This window comes from Cyprinus carpio, chromosome B19, assembly GCF_018340385.1.
Source record: "Cyprinus carpio isolate SPL01 chromosome B19, ASM1834038v1, whole genome shotgun sequence".
Taxonomy (NCBI): domain Eukaryota; kingdom Metazoa; phylum Chordata; class Actinopteri; order Cypriniformes; family Cyprinidae; genus Cyprinus; species Cyprinus carpio.
Window position 1 is genome coordinate 27,058,255 of NC_056615.1, and position 12,500 is coordinate 27,070,754.

The 12,500-nt window shown below is 32.5% G+C and overlaps 1 protein-coding gene across 1 annotated transcript in view; it reads left to right on the forward strand.

The window, feature by feature from the left end:
• The window catches only part of fam126a (family with sequence similarity 126 member A), a 37,769-nt gene that overhangs the window by 16,130 nt on the left and 9,139 nt on the right, over positions 1-12,500 (forward strand). The window contains 4 exon segments of the mRNA XM_042745348.1: positions 3,054-3,133; positions 3,233-3,334; positions 9,374-9,553; positions 11,290-11,370. Of these exon segments, the coding sequence (XP_042601282.1) occupies positions 3,083-3,133; positions 3,233-3,334; positions 9,374-9,553; positions 11,290-11,370 (414 nt within the window). The 5' untranslated portion in view covers positions 3,054-3,082.

The window sequence follows — 12,500 nt, forward strand, 5'->3', positions numbered from 1 at the left end:
CCATCCATCCATCCATCCATCCATCCATCTCTCTTTCCTTCCATCCATTCAGCTCTCTTTTCCTCTATCCATTTATCATCCATCTTTCTCTCCCTCCCTCCTTCATCCATCCATCCATCCATCCATCCATCCATCTTTCCTACCATCATCCATCCATCCATCCATCCTATTATCCATCCATCCCTCTTTCCTACCATCCATCCATCCATCCATCCATCCCTCCATCCCTCTTTCCATCCATCCATCCATCCATCCTATTATCCTCCATCCCTCTTTCCTACCATCCATCCATCCCTCCCTCCATCCATCCATCCATCCCTCTTTCCCTCCATCCATCCATCCATCCATCCATCCTATTATCCATCCATCCCTCTTTCCCTCCATCCATCCATCCCTCTTTCCCTCCATCCATCCATCCATCCATCCTATTATCCATCCATCCCTCTTTCCCTCCATCCATCCATCCATCCTATTATCCATCCATCCCTCTTTCCTACCTTCATCCATCCATCCCTCTTTCCATCCATCCATTAGGGCTGGGCGATATATATAGAAAAAATTAAATCTCGATATTGTCAATTTTTACGATATTCAGTATATATCCCGATATGTTTGCATTTGCATTTAAATAACAAAAAAAACTCTAGACCAAGGGATCACTTACTGCTTTTTATTAAATGAACACGTTTATGTAACTCAAGTAGTGCAAAACAAGTACAGAAAGTGCATTATGTCAACTTTTTTTATTGCATGCGATTCACAATTTACACTGTGCAACTGGTATAAGTGTATAAGTCTAATACCAGAGACTTATACACTCTCTCGGTCTATATTATGAAAACTGGTAAAACAAATGAAAAATATTATAACAGTGAAATTCCTTTTAGTAATTCCACATTGCCATAGCCTATGTTTCTCTATTCACACAAGAGCGATTGAGTTTATACAGCGTGTATACAGCGACCACAATCGCAAACAGTACAGTCGAGATCTCATGACAGAACACAGACCGGCTGAATGATGCTTTCATTTAGATGCTAAACTCCAGCTTGTTTGTTTATCAGATCATCTGCGGCGGCGCTTTGCATGCGCATGGTTGCCAGATTGCTTAAAATATGCAAAACACCAGGAAGAAAATTTCTCTGTATAACAGCGAATCCCTGATTCTGGGATTTGAACTCTTGATATCTGGCAACCGCACTCGTGTAGTAGAGGCGTGTAGAGCAGTCCGCAGTAACATGTTCCATTTTTGGACGTTCTTTTGGGAAAGTATGCTTGAATTTGAAATATTCTATATTCACGATATTTTCAAATTTTACATCATCTTCCAAACTATTGCGATATTATGGCTAATATTCGATATATCACCCAGCCCTACCATCCATCCATCCCTCTTCCCCTCTTTCCATCCATCCCTCTTTTCATTTAAATTATTTTTATAGTAATTTTATTTTATAATTAATTGTTTTCGTAATTAAAAAAAATGTGAATTATTTAATTTAATAATCTCTTTTGTTGCAATGTTTCTAACTTTTAAAATCAAAATGAAAATCTATATTTATCGTAAGTTGTGTATCATGATATGCATATCACTGTTGACTATAAATGTTTAGGCAGAAATGTGATCTGAAATTCACTGCTTAGAATTGAGCTATTTAGCCTGTATTTAGCCTGTGGTCATATAAACAGGTCTCCGTTATCCTCGTTTAGTTAACTAGTTAAAGTCTGTGTCTTTTTTTAGAGGCAGGTTAACAGCACAGTTATCTACTGATGTAATTTACTAGGATCCCTGGAGTAAAAACAACGCCTCTGTGTTTAATTTTGGCCTTACGCTACGTTTGTTAATCTGATTTTCCTCACCTCATGCCAGAATTTCTCATTACCTTGTTTAGAGCGAGAGGTCAAGGGTTAAAGCCACTGTTTTCACTCTCTCTGACTCTCTGAAGCAGTTTCTGCTGCTGTACCTTTACAATATGTAAATGAGCTCTGATATGATTGGCCAGGGATGTTTCTGAATTGTGAATATGTTAATTATATAAATGTAGGTGGCCATATGTTAATGAGCTCATTGGTGGCTGTTTGTTTTGATAACTAATTTTCATAGTGCAACTAGTCGGTGTCATTTTAGTATTATTTACGTACTATTATAGTGTTTATTAATATTTTTAGTTTGCTTTTATTTTTATGTTTTCATTTTAATTTTTAAAAGTAATTTTGTAGTGTGCAAAGTATTTGTTTTTATGTAATGTATTCATTTATGTACTATCGTAGTATTTATTGACATTTTGAGTTAGCTTTTATTAATGTATTTTCAGTTTTCATTATAATTCTTAAATTGTAGTTTTGTGTTGTGCAAAAAAGTTTTTTTTTAATTAATGTATTCAATTATTTATGGACTAATATAGTATTTATTAATAATAATTAATAATATTATTAATAATAATTTAATTATTATATTATTTTGAGTTAGCTTTTATTTCTATATTTTTAATTTTTCATTTAAATTTTTAATTAGGCTAGTAATTTATGTGCAAAATATTTATTTGTTTTTTAATTATGTATATTATTCATTTAGTTTTGTACTATAGTTTTAGTTTTCATTTTGTTTTTGTATTTTAGTCATTATGTAATATGCAATATTTATTTAAGTATGTTTCCATTAAAATATGAATTAATATTTTGAGTTAGATTTTTTTTTTATATTTTAATTTTTAATTTTAATGTAATTGTGTAATGTGGAATTTTTTAATTGATTGTTTGATTGAATTTTTAAGAAAATCAGTTATAGGTTTAGTAATTTTACTACTTCAACCACAAATGATGTATTTCTGTTGGTTGCCAAATCTTCAGTTATTTCAGTTATAGAAAATTGTTATAATAGTTTTAGTGAACAGCACTGAACTGGGTGTCGTAAAAGTTAGTTTAAATAAACACTTCTACATACTGTAGGACTTCAAGTCCGCTTCCTTTATTTCTGAAAAGCAGGGAAAGTCCTGTTTTCCATTGAAGAGCACTTTGAGAGGGTTTTATGGTTAATTGAGTCTGTGTTTCAGGCTGGATCTCCTGCAGCAGATGAGGGAAGATGTTGGCCATGGATCAAGGCGTAGTGGAGGAGTGGCTGTCTGAGTTTAAGGTGCGTCGTCTCTCTCTCTCTCTCTCTCTCTCTCTCTCGTGATCATCTTCATGGTTTCTCTGAGATGGTGTCATGGCCGTGTTTTCTGCTGTGTTTCAGACTCTTCCAGAGACGGCCGTCTCCAGCTACGCAGCCTCTCTGAAGGACAAGGGCTCTCTGGTTCCTGCGCTTTATAAAGTCATACGAGAGAATTACAGCGACGTAAGATGATCTCTGTCCCTGACTCTGTGTTTGTGTTTTCATAAAGATATTGTGTGCTGTTTTCAACTTAAAGGTGTAAAGGCCACTTTAAGGAACTAGTTCCCAGAAATACAGCGATTACAGAAATAAAACATATTGTGATCTATGTGATTATTATAGTTAACTCAAACTAAAAACTGAACAAAAAAAGAAGTTATTTTGAGGGGAAAAAAGTAAAGTGAAATACTAAAATAAACGTGATGTACTAAAATAACAAACTAAAACTGAAATAAAAATTAATACATTAAAAAAAAAAATTGCTAAAACTTCACTAAATATTAAATAAAAAAAATCTTTATTTTTAATTTAAGTAATTTAATAATGTGCAAAATATTTGTTTTAAAATTAATTTTATTATTTGTGTACTATTATAGTATTTATTAATATTTTGAGTTAGCTTCAGTATTAACTTTTAATTTGAGTAATTTTATAATGAATAAAAATAAAAAATGAAACTTAAACCTAACAAACCTTATAAAATAAAACCTTGAATAATTTTGTAATGATAAAAAAATGGCAAATAGACACAATTACTAAAACTTTAGCAAATATTTAAAATAAATCTTTATTTTTAATTTTAGTAATTTTACAATGTGCAAAATATTCATTTATTTATATAAAATTTAATATATTTATAAAAATATAGAATTAAATAATATAAGGAGTTAGCTTCAGTTTTCATTTTGAATAAAAGAAAATGAAGTTAAAACCTAACAAACCTTATAAAACCTCATCAAATAAAACCTTGAATAATTTTGTAATTAATAAAATAAATAAATAACTCAAACGATTAAAAACTATAGAAGTATCTTAATGATACTAAAATATCACTGCTAAGGCTGAATGATTTAAGAAAAATTGTAATTGAATTTTATTATTTATATATATTTTTACCTGGAATTTTTTTTTTTTTTTTTTTTTAAATAAGAATTATATTGCTATACTAATATATTAATATGCTACTATAATTTTATTCTTATTTTTAAAACATTTAAACAGAAGTTTGAAGAAAAGTATCTTAAAAAGATGATTCGGGCAATCGAACAAACAAACAATTTAAAATATGAGCTTGACATTTTGCTCTTGTCTGCCAGCGCTTCATTTTCAAATAGTTTCAAAGTTTTCAAGTAATACAAATGCGTTTTCTGATCTTATGATCAAACTCAGAGACTGAAATAACCAGAATATCTCTTGAGATCAGCGTTACTGATGTCTATTTCTGTGTTCGCTGATGTCAGCGTGAGTTATTACAGTATGAGCTCATAATCATGCGGTCTGTTGTCATGGCAGCATAACATCACAGTGATGATTGATGATGTGTTTTCTGTGGGACGGGTGTGTCTATACACCAGCCAAACCAATGACACAATCACACGAGAATCTCTCAACAGCAAACGTTTTACTGAAATCAATCACAAACTAGTATTTAACATCAACTAAGTACGAAGTTTGCTTTTATTTTATATGCACATGTAATGTTCACAAGGAATTGTGAAAAATAAATAACTGACACGCCCATTGTTTGTAAGATTGTCTCCTAAATCTGCGAGTTATGAGCTACTTTTAGCCTTAAGATGTTTTGTGAATACGGGCGCTGATTTTTAATTCTTTCCTCGCCAAACACCTAACTTTCCATGTTTCTGTGTTTTCGCTGTTAGACGCTAGGGGGCGCTATTATGCATCTCCTGAATGAGCACAAACGAGCGATCTCATATGAAAGCATATGAAATAGTGATGGGAGAAGCTTTTTGAAGATTCGAATCAGTTGAACCAGTTGCTTCGTAAAATGATTCGCTGTTTCGAAGCGTTCAAAACACCAAATGCAACAAAAATTCTAAAACATGCGTAAAAACAGCTCGTACAAACCCAATGCATATACTTTCTTCGAAGTATAGTATATTAAATGCACTTTAATGCATGTGATTTTTAAAAAAGTAGCTAATTATTATTATTTTGCAGGGCTTGTTTAGTTTGTTTTATGGAGAGTTTTTCTAAACAGGCCAGTAAGAGACTATTAACTACCACTCATCCTTTTAATTACACAAATTAAAATGTCTTCAAATTGATGAAACTGATCTGAGATCAAGTAAAAACCACAGACGCTGGTTCGCCGTTGGGAGGTGATCTCAATAAACACGATTGATTCATGGGTTCACAGGCAAACCATTGAAATTTCGAAATCTTTTGTAATGGTAATGACGTAACAAAGTCTCATTTACTGAAATCATGTGACTTTGGCAATTTGATACGCTAATGTGTTGCTATGCAGTTGCTAGGGTTCCTGGGTTGGTTGCTAGGGTGTTGCTGTGCGGTTGCTAGGGTATTCTGGGCTGTTGCTAGGGTGTTGCTATGGTACCCAGGATGGCTTCTAGGGTACCCAGGGTGGTTGCTAGGGTGTTGCTATGCTGTTGCTAGGGTACCTGGGATGGTTGCTAGGGTGTTTCCATGTGGTTGTTAGGGTAATCGGGGTGGTTACTAGGGTGTTGCTATGTGGTTGCTAGAATACTTGGGTTGGTTGCTAGGGTGTTGCTATGCCGTTGCTAGGGTACCTGGGATTGTTGCTAGGGTGTTTCCATGCGGTTGTTAAGGTAATCAGGGTGGTTGCTAGGGTGTTGCTATGGTACCCAGGGTGGTTGTTAGGATGGCTTCTAGGGTACCCAGGGTGGATGCTAGGGTGTTGCTATGTGGTTGCTAGAATACTTGGGTTGGTTGCTAGGGTGTTGCTATGCCGTTGCTAGGGTACCTGGGATTGTTGCTAGGGTGTTTCCATGCTGTTGTTAAGGTAATCAGGGTGGTTGCTAGGGTGTTGCTATGCAGTTTCTAGGGTAATCAGGGTGGTTACTAGGGTGTTGCTATGTGGTTGCTAGAATACTTGGGGTGGTTGCTAGGGTGTTGCTATGCCGTTGCTAGGGTACCTGGGATTGTTGCTAGGGTGTTTCCATGTGGTTGTTAGGGTAATCAGGGTGGTTGCTAGGGTGTTGCTATGCAGTTTCTAGGGCAATCGGGGTGGTTACTAGGGTGTTGCTATGTGGTTGCTAGAATACTTGGGGTGGTTGCTAGGATGATGCTATGCTGTTGCTAGGGTAATCAGGTTAGTTGCTAGAGTGTTGTTATGTGGCTGCTAGGGTACCCAGGGCCATTGCTAGTGTGTTGCTATGCGGTAAGGCAAGGCAATACCTTAGCAACCACCCAGAAAACCCTAACAACTGCTTAGCAGTACCCTGGAAACCACTTGTGCCAACCTAGCAACTGAATATACAGTCTCAAGCAACCAACTGCCGAGTTTTGCACGGCAAGCACCAGTAACATTTTCTTCAGAAAATATACTTGTATAGTTTGATAGAAACAAATGATTCACAAAAGTTTCGAAGCTTCACGAAGCAGTGCTTCAAAAGGGGCCATTACTAATATGAAAAATAATGCGATCGTCGATACTAACCGCATATAAATGAAAACTGCCTAATGTTACAGAGTGAAATGTCAATTCAGAAAGTGGCAAAGACCTGTGCAAGCTCTGGGATGCTGATGCAAGCCATCGACTTCATCTTTGCTTTGATAATGTTACTGAATATTATCCAGATGTAGTATTTGATAAGAATGCGATTTTCTCAGCTTTTTGCTCACAATGTTGCTTTTTTATGAAACCTACTGTCATTCAAGTGTTGATTAAAAAAAAAAAAAAAAAAAACTGTGCTTGAAGCTATAAAAAACATTTATTTATTTATTTATTTATTTTTAAGTTGCTTCGTTGCTTCGTAAAATGGTTTCGAAGCGTTCAAAACACCAAATGCAACAAAGATTCTAAAACATGCATAAAAACAGCTCGTACAAACCCAATGCATATACTTTCTCTTCGAAGTATAATATATTAAATGCACTTTAAATGATAAAATATCATTAAATATGAATGTGATTTTTTTTTTTTTAAATGCATTGCTTGAAGCTATAAAAAACATTTATTTATTTATTTATTTTTAAGTTGCTTCGTTGCTTCGTAAAATGGTTTTGAAGCGTTCAAAACACCAAATGCAACAAAAATTCTAAAACATGCATAAAAACAGCTCGTACAAACCCAATGCATATACTTTCTTCGAAGTATAATATATTAAATGCACTTTAAATGATAAAATATCATTAAATATGAATGTGATTTTTTTTTTTTAAATGCATTGCTTGAAGCTATAAAAAACATTTCTTTATTTATTTATTTTTAAAGTATAGGGTCTTATTTTTATTTTGATGTATTGCATGTTCAGATATTCATCAACTAAATATTCTGGGGGCCATGAAATTTTAGTGAAAATCAGCAAAAACACTGGCGGTGAAAGAGTTAAAAACAGCATGCCACTTTTTAATAAATGTTCCTGGTCTTATTTTGCAACAGAAAAAGACTGTTTGCTTGTAGTGTTTCATCAGAATCTAATACACTTCAGCACATGAAGTGATGTAATCAAGGCTGATGTAATATGATATGAAATATTAACCAGTAATATCATAAAGTGATCAAATCCCTGTAGATAAAATCAGGTCCCAGTCCTCATCAAGCTGAACGCTAGTATCATTTGGTGTTGAATTAAACCCGTCATCTGTCTGCCTCATTGTTTTGTAAAGCTGTTTAATGTCAGTCAGTATTAAACTGGTTGGACCTGATGTTCCTGAACTGTTTTTGTCAGCCAAAACACCCGTGACCTAAAATATTTACTTGAAGTATCGATGAGATACAAGTTAATGTCAATAATTTTACAATACATTTGCATGTTTACAGTTCTGTGATAGCAGATATTTTGATATGTTTTTGAGGTGCAGATTTTTTTGGTAATTTTATCATGTAGTTTTTATATAATATAAAGTCAATATATACAGTAATATAAAGAGTTTTTATTTTTAATTATTTATTGTAATTTTTGTGATTTTTCTTTATTAATTTTAGTTATTTTTATTTTTTTAACATGTTTTCTCACATACCCCAGTTTGAGAATTAACCCTGGTTTAGTGATTTATTTAATTTAAACTTAAGTATTTTATTTTTTTTTTTTTTTGCATTTTTTGACATTTTATATAAAATAAAATAATTTAATTATTTAAATTTATATAATAAAAAAATATATATTTAATCTTTTTTTACATTTTAGGACAAAGATTTTGTATTTTGTAAATCCGTTTGAGATACTTTTTAAAATAAATTAAATTTAAGTATTTAAATTGATATCTTATTTTACTTATTTATTTTAGGGAAAATGTTTCTGTAATTTGTATTTTTATATATATATATATATATATATATATATATATATATATATATATATATATATATATATATATATATATAAATACAATTCTATTTAATTGTATAAATAATTATAATAATAATACATCAAAATAATATATTATAATTATATAATTGTGTGTGTATATATCTATATCTATATGTGTGTGTGTGTGTGTGTGTGTGTGTACAGGTGCATCTCAAGAAACTTGAATATTGTGAAAAAGTTCAATTGTTTTTGTAACTTATTTCAAAAAGTGAAACTTTCATATATTCTAGATTCGTAACATGTAAAGTAAAACATTTCAAAAGTTTTTTAGTTTTAATTTTGATGATTAGAGCTTACAGCTCATGCAAGTCAAAAATCCAGTAATATAAAATATTAGAATATTTTAAGATCAATCAAAAAAATTATTTGCAAAACGCTGTAAGTTCTAATCATCAAAATAAAATAAAAAATATTTTGAAATGTTTTACTTTACATGTAAGGAATCTAGAATATATGAAAGTTTCACTTTTTGAAATGTTACATAAACAACTGAACTTTTTCACAATATTAATTTTTTTTTTTTTTTGATGCACCTGTATGCATATATGTGTATGTATATGTATATTAGACTTTTTGGAGTATAAATGATTTCTTGTAGACTCCTGCTTTAATCTCAGTGTGTTGTGTGTAAATGAGATGTGTGTTTGGTGCAGTGGTGTAACTGGCCTGTGTTTGTGTGTCTCAGCTGCTGGAGCCGGTGTGTCATCAGTTGTTTGAGTTTTACCGCAGCGGCGAGCCGCGTTTACAGCGCTTCACTCTGCAGTTTCTGCCGGAGCTGGTGTGGAGTTACCTGTCGGTGACGGCGGCACGAGATCCTCACTGCAGCGGCTGCATCGAGGCGCTTCTGCTGGGCATCTACAACCTGGTGAGAGCCCTGCTCAACTCACACACACTTCATAGACTCCACTCATACATCTACATACATATCAACTCACTCAAGACTTAGTCTGTATCTTCACGTGTAACAGAACTTTTATTTTGGCGTGTTTTCTGTGTGTATATCGAATGATTGTTTTATTTTATTTTGGTCATCAGTTTTTAATCAGCAAATGAGTGCACAGCAGTGTGACTTGGAAACATCTTTGAAAGACATTCAAGGCTTTTCCCCGATCCCTAAAACCATGTCAAGAAGTGGTGTAAATGTGGCTGAGAGAGGCTTTTCCTGTGAACTTTAGCTGTGGGAGTGGTGTTTTTAGCCGGCTGTGAGAAGGGAAGCCCGGCGCTGAGCGACGTCGGTGGTCTTTCATGGGTTTCCGTCTCGTGAAGTGACCCTGAATGTCAGAGTAGGTCAGCTGTCAGTCATCGACAGACGGCCGGTGGGTGTCCTGTATTTGCAGAGCGACACTGAAATCTCACTCGATCTGCGTCATGTGAACCGCAAGCGCTCTGCGCTGTCATCGTGACTGTGCTGAAATGTTTCGACACCTTGTCAAACTCGTGACTCGTTCTCCATCAGTGCTGGAGATTATTAGATTTTACTTTGTGAGAGACATTTCTTTATGCAGTTAACACTGTTTACCAAATATAATTCTAAGAGTCTGTTGTAATTTACCATAAATGTTTCTTGCCTTAAAAACAGAAGCTGGCATGGCATTAATAAACAAACAGCACAGTGAGCAAATTCTTCAATTTACAAAAGATGTAATGCATGCATATATATATATATATATATGCATGCATTACATCTTTTGTAAATTCAATTCAATTCAATTTTTAATACAATTATTTTGTTTTATTTTTTAAATAATTATAAAATTATGCATTTAGAAAATTAGAAAATCATATTTTTTCCTTGTAGTATGTATTGATGTGTGTGTGTGTGTGTGTGTGTGTATAAAATATATAAAGGGGAAAATCTTTTCTATATATAATAAGTATATAAAATTATATAAATCATTTTTGGGCAAGTGTTTTGTAATATTGATATATTTTATATATTTAAAGTTTTTTATATATATTTTTTTGTGTAATAAAGTTTATATGGATATAGTATTTATATTTCATTTGTAATAAATATTTAAAATGATCAGATTTGGGGGGGGGGGTGGAATATAGTTTTGCTTTTGTTTTTTGTCTCTATGCATTCTTCAGATGAGTTTTAATTGAAATGAAATGAACGCTTTGGGAATAATGTTGGTAGTGGCTAATGGGGATCCAAATAAACAAATAAAAGTCCAGTTTCGCTTCCTGACAAAGACGGGAAGTTTTGTTTTCAGTGTTAATGGAATAAAATGAAATTGCAGTGTGAAGGAAATGCATTAGATGTGTATCTGATTGCGTTCATCATTCTGCTAAAGAGACCGATGGGAAATTTTTTAAATTCTTTTTTAATTTATTTTTTATTGCAAGTCTGTTGTCTTATAATGAATATTGTTTTAGTTGAGCTTTATTGCCGTTTTTCATCAACAGCACACAAAACGAGTTAAACAGAGTAAATATGACACCCCTATGTGCTCCTAAATCTCATTAATATGGTTATTTGTAAAGGCGTCGTCATTGAGGTTATTGCCTTGTGTAACTTGAGTACAGTTGCAGGGTTTTGTGGTTTGCATGTTCCCTCATGTGTCTGAATCCGTCATGTTTATGATTTCTCTCTCTCAGGAAATCGTTGATAAAGACGGGCAGAGTAAAGTGTTGTCCTTCACCATCCCCTCCTTATCCAAGCCGTCGGTTTATCACGAGGTGAGTCGATCTGCACCTGTTTGAGGGCTGGGTTTTGACAGATTTCATGATTCGATTCTATTCAGTATTGATTATTTTGGATACACAGTACAGGTCAAAAGTTTGGAAACATTACTATTTTTAATGTTTTTGAAAGAAGTTTCTTCTGCTCATCAAGCCTGCATTTATTTGACTCAAAAATACAGAAAAAAATGTAATATTGTGAAATATTATTACAATTTAAAATAATTGTTTTTAAATGTATTATACTTTAAATTATCAATTTATTTCTGTGATGCAAAGCTGAATTTTTAGGATCATTATCACATGATCCTTTAGAAATCATTCTAATATGATGATTCATTATCAAAGTTGGAAACAGTTCCTGCTGCTTAATATTTTTTTCAGAACATGTGATACTTTTTTAGGATACTTTGATGAATAAAAAGAAAAAAAAAAAAAAAAAACAAGAAGCTATGTTTTTAAAATATAAATATTTTGTAATAACAATATACACTACTGGTCAGTAATTTGGGTCAGTAAATTTTTTTTCTTTCTTTTTTTAAATAAAATCAATACTTTTATTCAGCAAGGATGTGTTAAATTGATAAAAAGTGATAGTAAAGAAAATATATTATTAGAATATATATTATTAGAATTTTGTTTTTTATTTTGAATAAATGCAGTTCTTTTGAACCTTTTATTCATCAAATATATTAGACAGCAGAACTGTTTCCAACACTCATAATAAATCAGAATATTAGAATGATTTCTAAATGATCATGTGATAGACTGGATGTTACATGTGACACTGAAGGCTGGAGTAATGATGCTGAAAATTCAGCTTTGCATCACAGAAATAAATTATTTTTTAAAGTATATTCAAATAGAAAACTATTATTTTAAGTTGTAATAATATTTCACAATATTACTGTTTTTTTCTGTATTATTTTTGATCAAATAAATGCAGGTTTGATGAGCAGAAGAGACTTCTTTCAAAAACATTAAAAATATTAATGTTTCCAAACTTCTGACCTGTACTGTATATCAGGTACAGTACATGTCAAATTTTCTCAAGGATAAAAATGCTCTTAACTACTGCTGTAAAATATACATGAGAGTCAGTTGGTACTACGTTACTATAATATTGA